This window comes from Lissotriton helveticus, chromosome 12, assembly GCF_964261635.1.
Source record: "Lissotriton helveticus chromosome 12, aLisHel1.1, whole genome shotgun sequence".
Taxonomy (NCBI): domain Eukaryota; kingdom Metazoa; phylum Chordata; class Amphibia; order Caudata; family Salamandridae; genus Lissotriton; species Lissotriton helveticus.
The window spans coordinates 256,097,540-256,120,928 of NC_136073.1; the positions used below are offsets into that span (position 1 = coordinate 256,097,540).

General features: G+C 47.3%; 1 protein-coding gene across 2 annotated transcripts in view; it reads right to left on the reverse strand.

Moving 5' to 3' along the window:
* TERF2 (telomeric repeat binding factor 2) overlaps positions 1–23,389 on the reverse strand; it is a 578,117-nt gene that overhangs the window by 484,954 nt on the left and 69,774 nt on the right. For both annotated transcript variants that reach the window (XM_078668354.1, XM_078668355.1), the window contains exon 3: positions 7,068–7,198. In XM_078668354.1, coding sequence (XP_078524480.1) covers positions 7,068–7,198 — 131 coding nt within the window. The remainder of the gene's footprint in view (positions 1–7,067; positions 7,199–23,389) is intronic.

Genomic DNA, 23,389 nt, shown 5'->3' on the forward strand with positions numbered 1-23,389 from the left:
GCTTTCTGTGCAAACGGCTAGTACGAGCCATATAAATGCTGCAATATATTACACTGCTTCTACATTTGCATCACAAGCGTTCACAAGATGAGGAGTACAGAGAGACATGAAGTAGGGAGAGAGTAGAGAAATAAAAAATAATGGTTAGACAAAGGGAGTATTAGAGAAAGTGGCGAGCTCATGAGAACAACGCAGAGTTGTAAAGGTATATGAGAGAAAGATGAGTTAACCATAGTTGAGAGAGAGAGAGACTTGAGTTAGACAAGGTTGAGTAAGAAATAGCAAGATTAAATAAGGAGAGATGGACATGACAGAGCAAGATATCCAATAGCAACTGCCTGAGAGTGCAAGGCTTACGGTTAGGCAGGATGGGCATGCACATTAAGCTTCTATGAAGTCTGCATGCCCAGCAGTCAAGTTAAAAGAGAATACTTTTTTAAACAGACTGTTATTATGGGGTGACTTTTGATTGTCACAATGAATTTACTAGGGGGCCTCTTGGAAGGTGAGGGCCAGGGGCAGCTGCCCGCTTTGGCCGTCCCTTAAAAAGTTTCTGATGACATGTAACATCAATCTGCTGTTAATAAGAGTCAGCATTATTTCAGCACCCTCGCGAATATTTAAAGGAATTATACTTTGTTGGGGAAAACAAGTGGAAAACAGCATAAAATATAAAGCCAACATATAGTGCCCTGTATCAATCAATTAACTTGGTCACTTGATCATTCAAGCACTCACACTCAATCACTCACACTCATGCTCTCATATTGACTTGATCTTTTGACCTGTTGGCGTGCCAGTGCCTCAACTGGGGACTTTTAAGGTTTTTCAGTTTTTATGTCATAGCCATCATGTCCACTGCAACTAAGTCACCTGGATGCTTCCCCATACCATTATATATTTACACATATTTTCTATATGTGTACTATACACACATTTTTTTGCCGTACAATATCCTTTCAGTATCAAAAGAGGGGCTATACAATACCTTATAATGGTTGAATAATGTAAATATCAAACAAGTAACTTCATACGAAAATACTTAATGAGTTGTATCAAGGGAAGCGCTCCAGGTAGGGAACCAGTAAATGCCAATGACTGCACTGCACCAGAATATATCATTTTTAGGTTTCGCCTGCCGAAGGCTGCGCTCTGCGCAGCTTTTCGGCGCAGGCGAAATCTATTGTTTACAATATGGGCTGCAGGAACGTTCCCCCGGCTCCCATTGGCTAGCTCCATAAATGGAGGCTAGCCATTGGGAGCCGGATCTGTCCGTCAAGGCCGGACCAGATTCGGGGGCGTTCCCGCGATTTTTTCGCTCTCCGCCTCTGCGATGTCGTCATCGCGGCGGTGGGCGGAGTTTCGTTTTTTTTTCTTCTGGGTTTGTTTTTGTCATTCCATGCCGACCACGGCCGCCGGAGAAAGCCCAGGTGAGTGCTTGTTCATTATGCACCCCGAATGCATACACATGATGGACGCCCCCAGTTCTGCCCGAGAGCATTGCCCACGTACTGTGGAGTTCCCCAGTTCTGCCCATGGTTCTGATCGCCCCCCCCCACACTATGCAACCCCCGGACTTTCCCATCACAGACTCGTGCCCCTGTCTGGAGCTGCGGGTGGCGGCGGGAGGTGGCTGCTTCCCGTCCGTCCTGCGCTGACCCCCGGCCACGCCCCCCGTTCTTGTTGTCTTTCCTTTTCTTCCTCCGTTCTCTTTCTGTTTCCTCTCTTCTTCACCCTTCTGCTTCAGGCGTCTTCTCCACTGATTACCTGCCTCATATGTTTCTTTCTCTTCAGTACGTATCTCTCTGTCTTCTCCCCCCCCTCCCCTCGTCCCGACTCATTTCCTCTCAATGCTCTCTTTCCCCCGCCTCTTTCTCCTCCCCTTTCCCTCACCCGCTCCTGATTTTATCCCTGTGTGTCCCCTCAGTCCCTTCTCCTTTCTCCTCCCGCTGCTCCCTCCTTCCTCTCTCTGTCTCCCCTGGCACTGTTGCCCTCTTGTGCCCCCCGCACCCTCCCGTCTCCCCTCCCTCTCCCCCTCCATGTCGGCGTTTCCTCCTCCCCCTGGCCCTCCCTCTGCCTCTTCTCCTCTCTTGCTCCTGATTTTATCTCCGTGTGTCCCCTCGGTCCCTTCTCCTTTCTCCTCCCGCTGCTCCCTCCTTCCTATCTCTGTCTCCCATGGCACTGTTGCCCTCTTGTGCCCCCCGCACCCTCCCGTCTCCCCTCCCTCTCCCCCTCCATGTCGGTGTTTCCTCCTCCCCCTGGCCCTCCCTCTGCCTCTTCTCCTCTCTCCTCCCTCTCTCTCCCTCGCTGGGAGCTGCTGGCTGGGTCGGTGGCTGGGCTCGGCTGGAGGCAGTGCGGGCGGTGGGTCCCCGGGTGCATCCTCGGCCGGATCCCTTCCTGGCTGGATCCCAGCCCGAGCCCCGGGTCTGGTGGCTCTGGATCCCCTGCAGCCGCTTCGGAAAACTTTCCCTCCGCTGCTTCTGAGCCGACGCTGCTGCTGCTGAGGGCTGAGGCGACCCCCGCGCTCTGAACGCCTCATCTGGACTCCCAGCGCTGGTCTGCTGGCTGCAGCTCTGGTCTGCGCCCCCCTGATCTCTGTAATTCTACAATGCCTGACTATAATTCACCCCACGATGATTATTTGTTTACAAGTGTTTTTCCTAGAGTCCTCTTTGCTCTGAAGCATGTGAGCACTATAGAAATAACACTAGAGTAATCTTCAATCTTTAGTGCAGTAAACAAACAGTTATTCAACGAAGGATGTTCAATGTTTAGTGCTGTACATATGATAGTTTAAGTGAAGTCATTTTTGCCGGGTGTCTCTGTCTGGTGAGTATTACCTCCTAGCTAAGACTTGTTTTTTGTATCTATCTTTAGCCAGTTTTCATCGTAGTGCAAAATGCTAACTGAAATAGTTGCAATACAAATCGCATTTGCGAGAGATTAAGCTATTGCCATTGTAAATGACAAAGCCATTTATTTATCTGTTTTCAAAACCAACACATAAATAAAAAGTTTGTCATTCACAATGCCAATAGCTCAAACTTTTCCAAAGGCGAAACCGTTGCATTGTAAATGCTTGTTATATATTTTGAGAGTACATATGAAAATCGAAATACACTGATGAACCCATGCAAGAAATTTTACATTACTTTGTGTTTGAATGTTTTGCTTGTAGTAACAGATTGAAATACTGAACAACATATCTCAATTTTTTTACAAGGGCACATTGTCAAAATCTTTTACACTGATATTTTGGCAATCTTCATTATGGCCATATCCTGCATGTTCAATGGATTACTGAATTTGCATAAACTGATGTTTGATTGATGCATACCAATTGATAAATATATACCTACAAAAATACATATAAATAAATATATAGCTAGAAGAAAATAATCACCTGGACAAGAAAATAATAAAGAAATAGTACTTCAGAATAGAAAAGAATTCGCCTTTCAAAGTTCTTACAGTGGAGCCAAATAGGAACAAGCATTGGCTTAGCCAATAGGTCTCGCTTTTGGGACCTTATAAGTATTTAGTTATGCAGCACAATATCCTTGGTGCAACAACATCAACTGTTGCATGGCTAAACACGTATAAGGTCCCAAAGGAGAGACCTATTGGCTATGCCAATGCTTGTTTAAGATAGTTTTGCAAAGGGTCTTTCCATAGAGGGCGGTATTAACTTCCATTAAAGGGTTAATTGCCAAGGGTTCGAGCACATTGTTAACACCATACAAGACAATGTTGACGGCAGGGCAAGTGAGGTGGGCCCAGCCCAGATGTAATAAAGCCAGAGCCACCTCTTGCGAGAACCGAAAGTTAGTCAATTGAATGCGGGGCGTCTAGTTACTAGCCTAGGCCCCCTCTGGTCCAAGCGCAGTCTATCATCTGCTCTCCCAACGGACATTTAAGTTATTGCGGCTGGTGTGTTCCCGCCCGCAGATCCACCAACCCCAGCATCTTAATGCGTTCATTAGGTGTGAAGCCAAAAATTCTTAAAATAGGATCACAAAGCCAGATGTAAAGCCTCTTTTTGTGGCCGCTGCACGCAGCGGGAAGCGTGCCTCGAGCCGGGCCGTTTCTGAAAAGGAGCTGGAGGGAGGCGGAGCCCAAATATTAAGGGTAAGGAAGGAGAGGTCCTAAATGAAACTAAATACTAAAAATGAAATATTTATTTAGGAGCTTTGCAAAGCACTGGTTGTACCTTTTAGGTTACTTCACAACGCTAACATCGGCTTTAAAAAGAAAGTAGGTTGATGGTTTAAGTATTGGCAGAGGGTCCTGATTTGCTGTCAAAGAGTAAGTAGTGAGTCTAGGCGCTACAGGCCAGTTGGTTTGAATGGTCTTCCTCTGCCCAACAATGTTCGATAAGCGTCGACCCGCCCAGGAGCATTGCACCACACGTGCATTTTACTGCCCTGTTTGCATTATATAATGGAAGATATTTCGTTTCTGCAGCTCCGTGCGCTTGCAGAGTCTTAAACCCTCTGAGGCCCAGTCTCAGCATCATACTGTTCAGCGAACTCTTCATGAAATGGCAGGTCAGCGCTGTAGTCGCAGCCTGCTTCCACACGATTTATAAGACTTTCAGATGGCACCCCATTAGCATAAGGAGAAAGTCCCTTATCACCAATCAGCTTGATTACGGCAATGCACTCTATGACGGCACCACCAAACTCATGCAAAGACTGCAGACCATCCAGCACATACTCATGCAGCCACTCTGGAGTTAGTTCCTTCTCCCACCTCACTGGAACACAACCCCACACCTCACCCTTGCTGAACCACTACAAGAAGAGACTCAAGATCTGGCTCTTCAACTGACACCTGCAGCACAGGGTTTGGATACTCCCTGGGGTGCTTAGCCGTACTATACAAATACTATTTGATTGACTGATTGATTTGGCCACATGGTAGCTACGACTACATTTTAGCAGCCTGAACACTGCAGTTCCACAACTTAAAATTACATACAGATAAATGTCACCATGCTTTCGGAAAACCTTTCTGCAGGCTGACCGCATTGGATAAGTGAGTTGAGATGTGGGGTAAGAGGCCTTACATTGACACATGCACACAGACAGCACAAGACTCGAAAAACACGTTGGTAATGGTTCACTCCAGAGTAACTCAAGGCACTGTTCTTTCACTAAGATGTCAACACTGTGTTTTTTCTCAAGATTGCTCTGTGTCCTGAACTCCGGGGGTGTATCAAATGCAATCCCTGCCCTTCAATAGATTTAATTCTTCTTCTTAAGAGCGAGGAGAGCCCTGATCGCCCGTTAGAAAGGGCCATGAGGCACTTTATAGAAAGTGCGACCACACAGTGGTCTGAGGAAAATCCGCAGACAACACTACACAACAATAGCACATCTCTGCCATGGTTTACACAACAGTATGAATTCCCGACACTCTATAAGCAGCACGCCCAATGTGTGCCTTCTTCTCGGAAAGCAAACGGTCCCAGTGCTGTTTTATAGCGGCACAAGACACGGAGAAGCAACAGAAGGAAACAAGGTGGAGGTGGTGGGCAGGGACTGAAACCAGGTGGAGCCCTGCCACTCGATGTGATGCTCCACAGCTTCACTTTAAGGACCTCACAGAATCTTTTGAATAAAATTAACTCTGAAGCCCGCGGGATGGGCGGTGCCACCGTCGGCACGGGGCTTTATTTAGGTAGACGAAATCCGAGGGCAGTCTGGTTACATGCAGCCCAAAATGGGCCATCTAATGATGGCCCTTAAAGAGGTACTGTTAAGCGTCCAACCACCGCCCCAATCACCACCTTACTGCATAACACCCCCACCCCAGATCAAAAAACCCGTCGGCACAGAGATAAAATAAACCAGGCCCCTGTTTGCGCAATCATCCGGTACAAAGAAAGATGCCACGGCGAGGAGGCTCTGCGCAAGGCGTCGACTCCCAGACAGAGGCTGCTACCTCCTCACTCGAGCCGGGCCGCCAGGAACAAGGGTGCCAACTGAAGAGAAAGACTGCCTCCTCTGCAGCAGGATTGAATAACGCAGCGGCCAATCAGCGCGCATACGGTGTGAGTACCGATGTAAACTTCCCGAGACCCACCAAACAGAACCTTCCTCGCGCTCAGCGGCGGGCAGAAACGTCAACTGCCATTCTCGGCTCTCGGCAGCTGGGTTAATAATACGGATGAGCTGTCGAAAAGCGCAGGGAGAGAAGTGATAATGGAACGTCGGTGTGTATGTACATGTAACCAAAGAATCAATGCGATTACGACTGCAAACTCAAGTCTCCCACTCTAATACAAACCTGCTCCACCACTGTGACGTGGCCGTGAAAGGCCAGCAAATTTAAAAACATATGGCCCCTGCGCCTGTTTCCCTTGTGGGAGCGAGCAGGGGCACCATCTGTTTGAAAGTTATTTACAAACAGATGTCACCAAAGCTCGCTACCACAATAGAATCACCAAACGTGTACGCGTTGCCATTGAAAGCAATGCAAAGCGCACACGTTTTTGGGCGAAAAAGAAAATCGATTCCTATAGGTCTCCTCCTATGCAGCGTGTGCGAGACCTAAATAAAAAATCAGGAAACAATCCTAGCTTTAAAGGAGAAGCACTCGAGACGGAAGTCACAAACAGCGGAAATGATACACATTGTCTTTAATCTCTCTCTAAAGAGCTAGTACTTTAATAGTACTGGCTAATAGTGCACTTCAATAGTTATGCAGACACATTACTGGATCACTTATAAGTTAGGCTGTAGAAACAGGCAGGCCAAAATGTTGGCTTCAGACAATAAGAAGCGTAGCGCAATAAGGTAAGTGTGGGTGGCAAAGTAAAATCATATGGACGATAGCTTAAAACTTAATTCACAGAAAAAGGAAGTAGGATCACAGAAGCAATACTGAAAGAGTAACACGGGAAAGATGGCATACGCAGCAAAATTGTGTTAGGGACTGAACCTCAGAACAAACTGAAGATTTTAAGCACAGCACTGTTCTAAGGAAAATTTAGGTCAGGCACAACAGAAAGAAGACAAAACACACTGTATTCATGGTATTAAGTAAAAAAAACACAAACTTACAGCCTCCTTGAGCATTTGTTTGTTGGAATACATCAAATCTTCATCAACGAAGAACTCATCCTCAATCACTCCAAGCACATTAACAGCAGATTCTAGAGGTGTTTCACCAGTTTCATTCCTAAATAAACAATCTAAAAGAAGAAAAAAAAACATTAAGAAATCCAATCCGTTTGGCTTTCTGGCTAGCCAATGGACACCAGGAATTCACTCACTGTTGGAATATATATGTTTATGTTTTACTGTTCTAGCCACCATACTGCAGTTGCAATACCGTTGCTTTTATTTTGAAGCCCTGTAGCGTCATAATTACTAATGCTGTAAGTATTCAGTAGCAGTATCATGATGCTATTTGTCTGTTTGCTGACCAAGAAGTAGAATCAGCAGGATCTGGAGGACACCAAGGGCCTGATCGAGAAAACCTGTTAGGAATCACAAGGAATGACATCAGAAAATTCCCCAAAAGCACTGATGGAATTTCACATCAAGAAAACATGGAGGAAACAGAGGAATACATTGTGAGATCTGAAACAAATGCTTACAGTTGCGACTAACAACATGTTTGCATGACCACGCACATTCACTCAGGCCAACAACAACAAAAATTAACATACTGCAACAAAACCTGGACCACATAACCACAGAGATTGAACAACCAACAGGATCGCAATTGTGCCACTATCAAAGTAACTGGACCAACTCACCCGGAAATACAACTCATGAAGTGATTTACAGGTAAAAATGACTTATCTCAGAACTTGTGCAAAGTAAAGTGTTTATTCTTTGTAAATCATGAAGCTATATAAGAGAAGAAACAAGTGATCAATTAATAAGAACACACCAAGGAAGCATATGTGACATAATAAATACATTATACCAGTGCAGCCCTGTGTACCACCTGAACACAGGCACCTCCAGTTCATACATCAAGGAAATACGACAGAATTTCCAAACTAAACAGAGAAAGGGGGTGCTATGGACTACACTACAGCAATGTTGACAACCTCCCAAGAAACCGGATACTTCTTAGAGATCCAACATAGTCTGGGACATAAACTCAACTGAGATATTAGGAGAAGGAGGAGAACTCACTGGACAGGGAAATTCCAATAAAAGCGAACAGTGTAAAACTTCATAGGCTAGGTATGCATAAAGAGATTTCATTTAACAAAGGATATCTTCAACAATGGCAATATCAAATAGTACACTTAAAACAAAAAATGCCTCCTGCCAAGTAAGAAATGACAACTATGCTTCCGCCAACAATACATGCCACATGTTCCCACTAGGTTGGTCACCGGAAAAATCAATTGCTTTTCTACAACCATTAGCCAGTAAGGCTGTGTGGCATGTCATATTTACACTCAGACCAATGTGGCATAGCACATCACATTTTCCAGCATTTCACAGGTGACCCTACAGATCCAGAGTAATGTGGCTTATGTCTTCTGTCATTTGTCCTTTGCTATAGGAGCCATTCGCTGCACACTTTTTGATTACAAGCTCCCAGATGCCCCCTTCCACATTACAGCCTCTAATTTATATATGATGTTTACCATAATTCACTGCTTTCTACAAACACTTTCCTAGGTTATAGCATTAGGAAAAACTTGAATAGGTCTAAGCATTTGGTTCAATTACATCACGTTCGAACTAAAACATCAATTAGTAAGAGCAACCAATGAGAGGGGACTTAGTTTGAAAAAGGTAAGCAGATAGGCTTGTTGTTTTGCTTCCGAGTAAGGGATAGGATGAGACTTAGGGTTAGGGTGAAAATTTTGAGTAAGACGGAGGGTGAGGATGGGAGGGTGTACAGTGGGTGTTAGATGCAGAGTGGCAGTTACAGTGACAGGAAGGTTTAGGATATTGTTTAATGTTTGGGTTAAGGATATGGGTCAGGATCAAGGAAATGTAAATAAAAAATCTTATCAGTTCGGTGGACTTGTCACATAGAATCATGGTGTGGCACTGCCAGCCTGGACGGCAATAATATCTCAAGACCGATGTAAAGATATAAATAAAGGAACCGTCTACTGCTATAGGAGACACAAACTCAGCCACACAATAAACACACAAACATGCAATCACAAATGCCTTCAGAGTACCTAATCAATGCTGCAAATGACAATCAAGGGATCTGCAGGAACCAAGGGCACTCAATGAAGGTATAAGGCCTTCTAGAGGTGTCATTCATGCTCTAGAAACTGCCCATTTGGAAGTCTCATAAGTGCTAGTGATCTGAAGAGGCCAGCATTTGACAATGGAGTGCGTTGCTGAGACAAACAGTTTAGAAGCATATACACACCTAGTATTGTTCACAGGAGAACACGGACTATTAGGACCCCACCCTCAGAAATATAATAGTTTCTGGCTATAGTTGAATGGACACTGCTGTACACCCTCACAGGAACCTTGGACTCGACAAGCAATTTATTAGATACACTTAAAACCACTGTGATTCCCTTCCATCACAAAAAACGTAGGTGTAGGCCTTAACACCCACGGTGCTGTCAAAACACATCTAAATATGATGTATTTTTAGACTGGTCTATAACAGCATTCAACCATTGTTGTCAAACAATGACCTAGCCTAAGATTAAATGGAAACAGTCGGATGAGAACAACTGTAAAATCATTGAATCACTCAGTGGTCTTCAAGAACAAGAAGGTCCAGGAATAACTTTTGGTAGCTTTCAATAACATATAAGGCACACAGCCCTAGAGACCACACTTCTCAAAGTACCAACAGTGAAAACCTCTGAAGGAAGAGTGACATAATTCACCTACTAAATTTCAGTCACTCGTCACATTAACACCCCCCCACTAGGCAGTTTATAATATCCAGAAGTCTAACCGTCTAGCCTAACTTTTTGGGAAAATTAAACGTCTATATGATGGTGCATGTTCAAAATATATCACAAAAGTCTTCTAAGTGGAATCGTCCAACTGTAACCCAAAACATAAATTGATGTTCCTGCTATCTAGTGTTGGGCCCGGACATTACAATTTATTTCTTAAAAAAGCGTCAAGTCACCAGATATGCTACAACTCCTCCTTTAGTCTGCAATGCACATGGGAACCGCCTCCACCTTAACTGCTTTTCACTCAGCAGGTGAAAGGAACAAGCATTTACAATGCAATAGGTCTCGCAGCATTAAAGTTTGAGTTATTGGCATTGTGTATGACAATGCGTTGCATAAAATGATTAGCAAACTTTGAATTGGTGAGCAGTGAGAGTGTGTGCAAGAGTATGCTGTTCTTGAAAGCAGTGTGGTAGAGAGTGCAGGAATTTGGGTGACCTGAGCAATGTGGATGATGCACCTCACGCACGGGGCTGACACAGTTATTATTCACACAGCTCTGATGATGCACCTCACGCACGGGCTCACAGCTGTTATTATTCACACAACTCTGATGATGCACCTCAGGCACGGGCTCACAGCTGTTATTAATCACACAGCTCTGATGATGCACCTCACGCACGGGACTGACGCAGTTATTATTTACACAGCTCTGATGATGCACCTCGGGCACGGGCTCACAGCTGTTATTATGCACACAGCTCTGATGATGCACCTCCTGCACGGGCTCACAGTTGTTATTCACACAGCTCTGATGATGCACCTTACGCACGGGGCTGATGCAGTTATTATTCACACAGCTCTGATGATGCACCTCAGGCACGGGCTCACAGCTGTTATTATTCACACAGCTTTGATGATGCAACTCACGCACGGGGCTGACTACAAGGGCAATAGTTTTTTAAACCCTGGTTTCCTCTTTATCATCAATTCTCCATCCTATTTTCTTCGCCATAGTCTGCAGATATGTATTTCATTAGAACTTAATTTTTGGAGTGTGGCCTAATATTTCTATACAGCATGTTGGCAAACACGCTAGAAAAATAAACACGATTTAAGAAAAATATATAGAATCACATTTTCTGGCTATCCAAACAAAAGACATAATTTGGACATAATAATTTTTAATATAACACTTAAGGGAGGTAAGCATTCCCCTCCGACATTAGATATATGATATATGATCTATAAGTCACAGCATTCCAGGTGCAACTCAACCTTTTACCCTTCTTGAAATTCATAAGTTAGGTTCCATTACTTTAGCAAATAGGAACACCAGTCGCTTTACTTAGATGAGAAATAGCACACACTGTGGTACTATTAAACCTGTTTAGTAAAATCTAAAAGTGTCTTCGATCTTTCAGTGGCTCCAAATTATATTTTTAACACACAGTGGTCCCTGAGAGTGAGAGACAACATCTGCGTAGAGCAATGGAAGTCGAAAGAAGTCTCTGGTCGATTCTATTAACCTACGACAGCCAATTGGTGGATTTTTAAACTGTGTGGGATGAGAGAGATCGCGAGATGTCGGAAGGAGATAATTATAGATCTTAGCCACTTGGTAGGTGAATAGTCTGCCCCCAGTACTGTCAAAACCTCTTCCTGCCCAACAGGCAAAATGAACAGCAGGAAGGACTTTCAAGTTAACATGTGCCAGGACTACAGCATGGTGGCAGTTCACATAAGGCTGGTGATTACAACAAGGACAACATCTGCTGGTTGCACTTTGTTCCTAAGGGTTAGGATCTGTTTTTAAAGGCCATATAACACCTTGGGACCGTCTTTTGCCACTTGAAGACATTGATAGGAGTGACTATAAGTCTAACATGTGTAGCGCTGCAGTAACACAACACAAAATTCAATGTAACGCACATCACCCACATCTTACATTGCTATGCCAACTCAATAACAAAACAAACAAGAAACATTTTTATTAATAAGAAAAATAAATATTTTTTTTCAGAGGGAAGAGCAATTCAACATCACGCAGAGGGGGCTCTGAGAGAGCTATATGTTTCCTCGAGCCACAATAAAAAAACAATAACACGAGGGTCCGACTCAATACCAACACCCATCCCCACAACATTAATAGACACGAGCCGGATTGTAATCAAACGTACTTACAATGCCTGTTGCTCAGCAAAAACTCGCTCCGGGACCACTGTTGACACGAAGAGAACAGACAGCAGCGCAGGGAAAGGAGCTGTAACCGTGTTACTGCTGCCTGATGTTTCATGCACGGAGTTTTGTGTTCCAATTCAAAATCAAGACGTGAGCGAAACCGAAACTTTCCGTGGGGTGGGACTTCCGTCTTCGGAAGTCCGCGCACGCGGAGTGCCACGGAGAGAAGCAGTGCTGGAGAAGCGGGGCTCCCATGCCCGAGGGAGAGCCCCGCGGTGGCGGCTGAAGTCCGGAGTGGAGGTAAGTGGGCCGGGGAGGGGGGGGGGCGCTCGGTGCACTTGTGTGTGTGTGCGCGCGTGTGTATGCGAAGGTGGGGGGGTTCTTTGTATGTGTGGGTGGGTGCGTGCATGGGCGCTCGGGTGTGTGTGTCTCTGTGTATGCGCATGCGTGTGTGGTGTTGGCCCTTCCCAGGAGACAGCAGCTGGCCACAGCGAGCGCGTTCGCGAGCGCGTGGCCCACTCCGATCGCCTTCTCGGTGAGGAAATGCGCGCGGCCAGGTGCTGTCTCCTGGAAAGCAGAGTCGGTAACAATAGATCTCCTGGCGAGACAGCGCTTCGCGCTGTAATCGCCACAAGACCTAAAAAGCGGAGTGTAGAGTATGAGTACAATAATGTGCAGTATATATTTTAAGTTGGTAAATAGTCTGAACGTAAGAAAGATGCCATCTTTGCCAACTCCAATGGGAGGAGGGTGGACCCATGTGAACCCACATCACTACCCTTACAAACAGATGCTTACAGAGTACATAACATTTCTGTTTGTACCACGTGTTGCTATAGATACACATGCGCTCCATCGACTGTGAAGCTGTTTTCTCCCAAGCAGTGGTTAGCAGGCAGATGATGAGGTTGCTTCGAATAATATTCTTAACACCCACCATAGACTGTTGGTGGGCTAATACTTTGTAAAAATATGTAGTGTTGACCAGGTAGTTTCCTTGCAGCTGCCGGTTAATGGTAGGTTACATACAAAAGCCTCCCTTCTTACATGTACAGTCTGCCCAAGGAGGATCAGTGAGTACACATTTGGCTATGATGTACTAGGTATGGATGCATTTGACGATCCAACTTGCAATGCCTGTTGTGGAAATGGAGTGACCTTAATCAGTTCCATGGGCAGGTTGCTTCATAAATCTACTTGTCCTGTAACAAAATCCACTTGTCCCTTTGGTGTCATGTAGTGCAGCAACAAATTATGGCAGCAATCTCATTATATAAGAGCTCTGATATAGCCTCTCTGATTGTGCCACGGCTCATACCATAGTAGTGTTTGAATACTAGCAATCCCGTTATGGTGCCACGCTTCCGCAGATCTGCAGGCAAGAGCTGAAGGGAGTGGTAAGTAATAGTTCAAAGGTTGCAATGCCCTTTTGAGCGTGCAAACCTGCAAACTTGCAGTTTTAAGGGTTTTCAACAACTCTTCTCTAATCTTTTCCCATATTGAGAAATGTTGGAAATTTACTCCTCACAATGGCAGACGTAAACCATCTTCCAGAGTTGGGGAAAAAGTGGTTGGATTGAAAGTAAACTTGTAAACACTCAGATTTTCGCATGAGCAACTCTACACATGCATATTTGCTCCTGCTAAAATGTAGTTCACAAATATTTTCTAGGAGTACTATTTCTTGCCTTACTTCTGTAAATTCTTGTGAATTTACGAAAGCTGTATAGCTGCACTTCATGCAAGGACATATACCATGGGTGCACTTTTGAGCATTTCTTTAATAATTGGTCCCCTAATTTGGTCTGGTGTTAACCGTGACCTTTTGAGTTTATTAAAATTCTCTCTCTCTCTCTGTATCAGCTGGCTTCACTGCGAGTGACAGCATTCTGCTCTTTCATAAGTAACATATTGGTACACAAAGTAGTTTTGTTCAGTGCCAGTAAATACTATGGCAGTGTGTACTTTTTGAGACCAAAACTGTTTTTGCTTTTGCCAATGTTTGTTATAATGGTGAGGGACCGACAGCTTCCACACCTGGAAGGTTTTACAAAAACCATGCCGTAACAAGTCTCACACTGACAAAACTAAAAAGCTGACCAACAATTTCAGATCTACTGGCTTTGCCAGTGCTTGTTTATTGTGTTTCCCATAATCATTTTGAAACTGGTTACACTGATCTTCCATTATGAATATTTTTGGGAAATACCAGCATGCATCAACACATTTTACTAAATGATGCTGCAAACAAATGGTACCTGAAATTATACAGCAGTTTAGCTAAAGGTTTTTTCCTGCTTTAATTTTTTTATAAACATTTTATTTTGAAAGCAAAGAATCATCAATCTTGCTTTCAAGCTTCTGCAAATATTTGCATCTAATCAGAGAGCATTCTGGGAGCATTATACATAGCCTCATATTGCTAAACGTTGAAAACGTGTGTACACATTTTTAAACTGGAAACATTGTCAGTAGTGCAGTCAGAGCTTACAACTTTTACTTAGAGCGCTCACCCTAAAGGCTTTCAATTAACGAACCATAAATACAAGTTTGAACAGCATTAGCACATAGACACAAATATTACCTTCACTGCAGACAGTTGCTGCACTGTTACTGCAAACTGGCAGTCAAAGGGTTTGTGCTGCAGGGGGTTGGGCCTACTTGTCCCAAGGACAAAAATTGCCCTTTACCCCAAACACGGGTGGCAGGAATTCCACATCCCTGACTTAGTGGGGCTCTACAAAAGCTACAAAGATCTGATTGGTTTTATGGGAAGGATATAGTCCTGTTAATATTCCCTACAGAATCAGGTTGTGAAAAGAACATGGGCCCAATAGTTTGGTTAATATGGAAGGGTGAGGCTACTCTGGGTAGGAATTTTGGACTGGTTCTAAGAACTATCCTATACTTGTGCACCTGAATGTTATGTTATGTGAATTTGTAAAGTGCACTATCGCCTGCGAGGGTATAAATGGTTCCTGAATATTGAGCACTTGTAACTTGCTGATGCATCTGAGTGCACTTATGGCTATTATAAAGGCCATCTTCCTAATTAGGTTAATTAGGTTAAGTATCCACGCTGAAGCTGGAACTGTTCTTGGGGGGTAGCACACTTTTGAGCCCTCTCCCATAAACACCTGAAACACAGGGATCCTGAAGGCATGTGTGTTCCCTTTTTGGTGTTATGGCTAAGGGAAGGCTTATTCAGGTGTATGCAAGACCGGTTTTCTGAAGGTGCTGACGGTAACTGATGATGTCCTGAACCTTGACTGTGACGGGCCAACTTACTTGGAAATGCAGTAGTGGATTTATTTATTTATTTTTGAAGCTTGCACGGCTACCCCCAACGGGGGTGTCCCGGCGCTGCGAACAACAGGCACCAGAGTAGTTCAGCGTGGCCTAGATTTTGGAGAACAGCCAGGTTTTAAGTTTACTTCGGAACAACAATTCTGATGTAGTGAGCCTAAGGTCTAGAGGGAGGCCATTCCAGAACTTTGCAGTGATCACAGCAAAGGCACGGCCCCCCATTCTAGAACGACGAAAGCGGGAAGATCAGAGAAGGCGAAGGTGGTTTGATCTGAGGGCACATGAGGAATGGACAGGTTTGAGCCTATGTCTCAGGTAGGCAGGACCCAGGCCATTGAGGGCCCTGAAGGCAATAACCAGAGCTTTAAATTGTATGTGATAGATCACCAGTAGCCAGTGCAGCTTAACCAGATACGTTGAAATGGAATGGCGATATCAATCAATCAATCAATCAATGACATTTATAGAGCGCACTACATACCCGTAGGGTCTCAAGGCGCTGGGGGAGGGGGGGTGCCGCTACTGCTCGAACAGCCAGGTCTTCAGCTTCTTCCTGAAGGAGAGATGGTCTTGGGTCAGGCGCAGGTCGGTCGGGAGGGAGTTCCAGGTCTTGGCGGCCAGGTAGGAGAAGGACCTTCCTCCTGTAGTCGCTCTTCGGATGCGGGGGACGGCGGCGAGGGCGTGGTTGGCTGATCGGAGGTGGCGTTTGGGAGCGTAGAAGTTGATTCGGCTGTTGAGGTAGCTTGGGCCTTGGTCGTGTAGGGCTTTGTGTGCGTGGGTGAGGAGGCGGAAGGTGATTCTTTTGTTGACGGGGAGCCAGTGAAGGTCTCTCAGATGTCCGGAGATGTGGCTGGTTCATGGGATGTCGAGGATGAGTCTGGCTGAGGCGTTCTGGATCCGCTGGAGTCTCTTCTGGAGCTTGGCGGTGGTACCGGCGTAGAGGGCGTTGCCGTAGTCCAGTCGGCTAGTGACGAGGGCCTGGGTGACGGTCTTCCTGGTCTCGGTGGGGATCCACCAGAAGATCTTCCGTAGCATGCGTAGGATGTTGAAGCACGCCGAGGAGACGTTGTTGACTTGCCTGGTCATGGAGAGGGAGGAGTCCAGGATGAAGCCCAGGTTGCGTGCATGGTCTGTCGGTTTGGGTGCGGTGCCCAGGGCTGGGGGCCACCAGGAGTCGTCCCAGGCGGAGGGTGAAGAGCCCAGGATGAGGACCTCCGTCTTGTCCGAGTTCAGTTTCAGGCGGCTGGTCGTCATCCACTCGGCTACCTCTTTCATCCCTTCGTGCAGGTTGGCTCTGGCGGCGGCGGGGTCGTTGGTCAGGGAGAGGATCAGCTGGGTGTCGTCGGCGTAGGAGATTATGCTGAGGTTGTGTTGGCGTGCGATGGCCGCGAGGGGGCTCATGTAGACGTTGAAGAGGGTGGGGCTCAGTGAGGATCCTTGGGGGACGCCGCAGATGACTTCGGTGGCCTCTGACTTGTACGGTGGTAGGCGGACTCTCTGTGTTCTTCCGTCGAGGAAGGAGATGATCCATTCCAGCGCCTTGTCCTGGATTCCGACGTTGCTGAGGCGCTGTACTAGGGTGCGGTGGCAGACAGTGTCGAATGCCGCGGAGAGGTCTAGGAGGATGAGGGCCACTGTTTCTCCGTTGTCCATCAGGGCTCGGATGTCATCGGTGGCGGCTATGAGGGCGGTCTCGGTGCTGTGATTGGCTCGGAAGCCGGACTGTGAGGGGTCGAGGGATCCATTTGTCTCGAGGAAGGCGGCCATCTGCTTGTTGACGGTCTTCTCGATGACTTTGGCTGGAAACGGTAGGAGCGAGATGGGGCGGTAATTCTTGAGTTCGGTGGGGTCCGCTGAGGGTTTCTTGAGTAGAGCGCTGAGTTCGGCGTGCTTCCAGCTCTCAGGGAAGGTGGCGGTGTCGAAGGATGTGTTGATGATGTCTCGCAGGTGGGGTGCGATGACAGCGTCGGCCTTGTTGAAGACGTGGTGAGGGCAGGGGTCGGTCGGTGATCCGGAGTGGATGGAGTTCATCGTGCGGATGGTGTCTTCGGTGCTGATCGGGGTCCAGGCGTGGAGGGTGGTGGTGGGGGGGTGGTTGTTCGGTCTTGGTGTGCGTTGGTTGGTTGTTGAAGCTGTTGTGTATGTCCGCGATCTTGTTGTGGAAGTATGAGGCGAGGGAGTTGCAGAGGTCTTGCGATGGGGTGATGTCGTTGTTTCCTGCGCTGGGGTTGGAGAGCTCTTTCACGATGTTGAAGAGTTCTTTGCAGTTGTGTGCGTTGTTGTCCAGCCGGTCCTTGAATGCAGTTTTCTTGGCGGCGCGGATCAGCTGGTGGTGCTTCCGGGTGGCCAGCTTGAAGGTGGTCCTGTTGTCCGGTGTGGGTTCCCTTCTCCAGACTTTCTCGAGGGCTCGGCAGTTCTTCTTGGAGCTCTTGAGTTCGTCGGTGAACCACGGGGCTTTCTTGCTGCCGGGTTTGTTGGGCGGGGTCCTCAGCGGGATGTTACAGATCAGCCTAGCAGCAGCATTCTGCACAATCTGCAACCGTTTAGTCAGGTAAGCAGGGGCTCCTACATACAAACTGTTGGCATAATCCAAATGGGAAGTGATTAAGGCATGAACAACAGTCCTCCGAGAATCAAGTGGGAGGTAAGGCAAGATTTTCTTGATCATGCGAAGTTTGCCAAAACAAGCTGCGGTGACTTTGTTAATTGGATTTTGCACGACAGAGCATTATCAAATTGAAAACCCAGATTACGAGCAGCCTGAACTGGGGCCAGTGGGGAGTTTAGCTCTGCGGGCCACCACAGCGTAGATGGGGGAGGGGATTTCTGATTGAAGAATAGGACCTCGGTCTTGTCCATATTGAGCTTCAATTTATTGGTAGTCATCCAGGAGGAGATGTTAACAAGGCAGCTTTGAAAGTTGGACAAGTTGCCGTCAGAGTGGTCTCTAAAGGAAAATACAAGCTGAGTGTCGTCAGCATAAGAGATCACTCTGACCCCCCAGGATTCCACCACTTCTGCCAAGGGAGTCAGGTAAACGTTAAAAAACAGGGGACTGAGTGAAGAACCCTGTGGGACCCCACATAGCAGAGGTTTCTCTGATGATACATAAGGCCAGAGAAAAACCTGCTGAGATCTGCCCTTCAGAAAGGATCTTACCCATGCCAAAGGTGTCCCCCCAACACAGATATCGCGCAAACGATCCAGTAGGATGTCATGCGACACGGTGTCGAAAGCCGCGGATAGTTCGAGGAGTACCAGCATGGCCTCCTCGCCCCCATCCACGCACTCCTGTATGGACTCAGATACCTCTAATAGGGCAGACTCAGTGCTGAAACCTGGCCTAAAGCCGGATTGGGAAGCGTGTAGTAGTTGCTTAGATTCCAAATACTCAGCCAGTTGCTCCTGCACCACTTTCTCTAGTATTTTCGCTGGTTTGGGGAGGAGCGATATAGGCCGATAGTTACTAAAGTGTGAAGGATCGGCGTCTGCCTTTTTTAGGATTGGAATCAGCATGGCCTGTTTCCATAAGGAGGGAAATACGCCAGAGCGTAGTGAGAAGTTCCAGATTTCAAGAAGCGAGCCAATCAACAAAGGGGCAAGGCGGCCCAATACCTGTGCTGGGGCCGGGTCGAGGGGTGAGCCAGATTTGCACCGGTGTAACAGCGACAGAGCATACTCCGCCGTTAAGGTTTTAAATGAAACAAATGTTTCCTCATGAATGGTTTTAAAGTCAGACAATTGGGAAGCCCTGTTCTGATTAAATGAGGACGAGATATTAAGAATTTTCTCCTGGAAAAAGTCAGAAAGCCCGTCACATAGGGTCTGGCTTGGGGCAATGGAGCAAGCCAAGGCTGGGGGGTTAGAAAATTCCTTAATAATCCTAAATCAGGTTCTTGACGAATTTTCAGCAGCCTTAATTTTCTCTGCAAAATGATCCTTCATAGTAATGCGTTTAAGTTTGGGGAAGTTCTTAAGGTCAGTTCTATAAAGGATTTTGGTGGCTGGATCATATGACTGTCGCCAATCACGTTCCAATTGTTTGCATCTACTCCTTTCCTTACGCAGATCCGGTGAAAACCAAGGAGCAGACGGTTTGGATCTTTAAGAGGTTAGTGGTAGCATAGGGGCAACTAGATCAATAGAGAATGAGAGACACCAGTTGAATTTGGATACATCTAGACTCAAATCATTGGAAGGCAGCCCAATAAGCTTAGTGAAAGTAGGTTCAAGGGCAGTACACGTGACAGTGTGCCATTTTCTATTGTGGTCCCTGACTTTGGTTGAGACGCCAGAGGACTTTTGCACGGTCAACTCAAAGGGGATCAAATAATGATCAGACCAAACGAGAGGTAAAGCAGGTAGAATAATAAGGCCAGGATGATTCAAAAATACAAGGTCAAGGGTATGGCCTGCTTGGTGTGTAGGGCCCTGTACCAGCTGAGTCAGATTAAGTCCGAGCATAGTCTCCCGGAAATTACTAGCTCGTGCACATGTGCCTACATCTACGTGAAGATTAAAATCACCCAAAACAGTAAAGTGAGGATGCTTAAGTGACAAGTCCGCAATAGTGGCCAAAAGAGCATCAAGCGAAGAAGGTGAAGCACCAGGAGGATTGTATACCAGGACGCCAGCGGAGATGGCAGAGGAGGCATCCAGGATTGAAAAATACATTGCTTCAATTTGGCCTAAATTAGCAATTTTCCTAATGGTGATGTTTAAATGGGATAGTAAAATAACAGCTATCCCCCCCACCTTTGTACCCTCACGGTTTATTCCCACGAGGCGATAACCCAGGGGGATGGCCAAATTGATGTCAGGATTGGAGAAGTCTTTGATCCATGTCTCTGTAAGAAACAGGATATCCCAAGAGTTGATGGAAAGTAGTAGCCAAATGTCACTTGTATGTCGAGGGAGGGAGTGACAGTTAAGCATACCAGCATTAAAGGTCACTGATTGACTGGGTAGCCTTGGGTGATCGGCCTGTGTCATACCACTTTTCTCGGGGGTTTCCAAGATTTTCAGGGAAAAAGCACAGTGCCTACATTTAAAATGAGGCAATTCAGGCTCCGTGAAACTGCAACGTGCCGCAATGGCGCAGGCCCCGCCATTTATCATCAGCTGAGACCTAGACCAGCAGCGCCGAGGGATGGAGGGAGAACCGGCAGCTGGACAGGCACTAGGAGTGAAACAGGCGCAGACGGGCGCAGACGGGCTTGCCTTTGGCGCGCCCGCTGCGCACGTCTGCTGCTTCGTGAACTTCATGCCCTTAAATACACTAGCCCGCTAACCCCTGACTCCAGCCTCATGACCGGAAGTGGGGAAACCGGAGAGAACGCCCTCACTACCCTCCACAACAATCGGGCGGAGCCCGTGGTGGACGGGGGTAGGAGGAAAGGAGAGACGAGGTAAGGCAATAGTGAAGTTCAAAGTAAAAGTGCACAATAAACTCCCATAAACAACTGAAACACAGGGCTCCTGAAGGCATGTGTATTCCCTTTTTGGTGTTATGGCTAAGGGAAGGCTTATTCAGGATTATGCAAGACCGGTTTTTTGAAAGTGCTGACGGTAACAGATGATGTCCTGAACCTTGACTGTGACGGGCCAACTTACTTGGAAATGCAGTAGTGGATAAACCTCATCCACTTAACTGCAAAAAAATAGCATATAGTGGGCTTAATTCCCATGTGATTTATGATCATACAATCCTGAGGGACGTTTAGGTAGCTTAACTTTAACCCCTTCGCCGCGGTGCAAATTCGGCACGGGGGAGGGCGGTGCAAGTGGGGAGCTCCCTTCCTCCCTTACTCATGACGGCTCCACGCCGTCATGAGTCACGGGCGGCGTGTGCTCATGACGGTGTGGAGCCATCATGACCCCACCCACTCACTAATTCGCCCGCACAGGCGGGGTATTATTGCCGCGTGGGCGGAGCGTCAGTTCGATGACAGCTCCACGCCGTCATAAGCACACACCAACCGTGGCTCAAAACGGCGTGGAGCTGTCATGAGCACGGAAGAGGTAAAGACCTAAGGTGCCAGATTGCTAGGTTCAGCTGCTTGGGATCTGGGTGCCTGATTAGGCAGCATTGTTGTGCGATACTTAGGCCTGATCAACAGCTTCTTGTGGAGGATGAACATCTCCAGGAGCATTATATACCAGGGCTGTCTGGCCCAAGCTGGGGTCGCCAGGATGAGGCTCTTAGACACTTGTCTGATCTTCCGCACCACATACAGGATGAGTGGGAGAGGAGGAAAAGCATAACCAAATATTCTTTAAACTGTGGGTGTAGGGGGCGTGGCGAAGATGGCAAGAGGTTAGGACAGGTCTGTCCTTGTCTCCCGGCTCGCTGCTGCCCGCCGCTTATCCCGTTGACCTTTTGACTACCTGGGGGTCTCCCGCATTGAACCTGGGGGGAGGGGGGCACTGAACACCGCTGCTGGATGGAGGCTGATTGGGCCGGTGGGAGCAGGTAAACTACTGCGGTCAGGCGAGGTGAGCCTGGACATAATGGCAGACGGCATGCTTCACTCCAGGCGTTGCCTAGAAGGGTACACCAATTATCGAATCGGGTGAGGAAGTTGATGGCGCTGGCGGGTGAGGCTGCCATACATGAGGACGTTGCCGGGTAAAGCTTTCCCGTGTGAAGAGTGGAGCAATCGGCACAGGGAGGGCGAGTGGCACCGGGAGAGCCCGCATCGGGGAGCGGCCTGCATTTGGAGACTGGCGATCCCCAGAGTGCTACGCCCCGCAACCGTTAAGCTGCAGGAAAGGCGGAGATGTGGGAGTTCCCCGAAGGTACGGAAAAAGGAGAGCCTGGAAGACACTGCACCTGTCCTGCGAATTGCACATTGGGCTCCTCATGGCACCAACACGCCAGGGCCTAGCGGAGGGGTTTCTGAAGGCTAGAAGCAAACACCCAGTGGGCATTTGAGCCTGTCCGATAACAGCAGGGCAGAGGAAGAGGATAATGGGCCCCTGCAAAAGACATACGCCGGCCTGCAGCAAGCGAGTGACCCAACCAACACTAGACAAGAGTCCCATATGGGATGACCAGGAGGCGACAGGCAGAAACTTGAGGCCTAAGGGAGAGCGGAGGTGACGCAGCGCTGCAGGAGTAATAAGAGTCCGCGCTGCCTGCTGGGGGCCGAGCTGGACGACGTCCCCCAGAGGAAGCAATACAAGCACCATTGGCTCTGACTGGCGGTCCTACAGAGTTTGGAGGCACCCTGGTGCTGGCCCCCTGCTACACAGGAAGCCAAAGAAGGCTAGTACACCACACGAGTTGGAAGTTACAAGCCCCTGAAGTAGGAACGGGCAAGAACTCGGAGACAGTAAGAATAGGGAGCTGTACTTACCCTAGATCTGGGCCAGCGAGGATCGAGAGGTCCGAGTGGGATAAGATGGCCGAGGCGGAGCCTCCGAAGCAGAGCCAAGGGAGTATTTGAAGGCCTAGCTAGATTGGGCGTGCGCATGACCCTTAGCAAAACCTTCTCAGCGTGAGGAGCTCCCATCAGGTGGCGGCTGCAGCACACTATTGAAGCGTACTGTATTTCGGTCCTATTCCCAACCATGGTGACAGCAAGGGGAACAAGCATTGGCACAGCCAATAGGTCTCGCTTTTGGGACCTTATAACAATTTATGCAGCACAATATCCTTGGTGCATCGACATCCACTGTTGCATGGCTAAACACTTATAAGGTCCCAAAGGCAAGACCTATTGGCTATGCCAATGCTTGTTTTTCCTGGTGGCCAACCAAAGCCTAAGGAGGGGGAAACTAGACATAAGCAAGTATCAAACCGAACCTACAATGGAACCTTTCTAGTACTTGCCGAACCTCAAAAGGAGAGAAGGGGGGAGGGTGAAGAATCTGCAGAAGATAGATTATACACCATAAAAGAGTTATCGGACACAGGGGACACTTCTTCCCCAGACACCTAATCTTATGAAATTATCTCAAAGCAGTACCCAACAGGCGGCACTAAGAAGTGCCAATCAGACAAGAAAATCATGCAAAACTGACTAGGCAAATGAG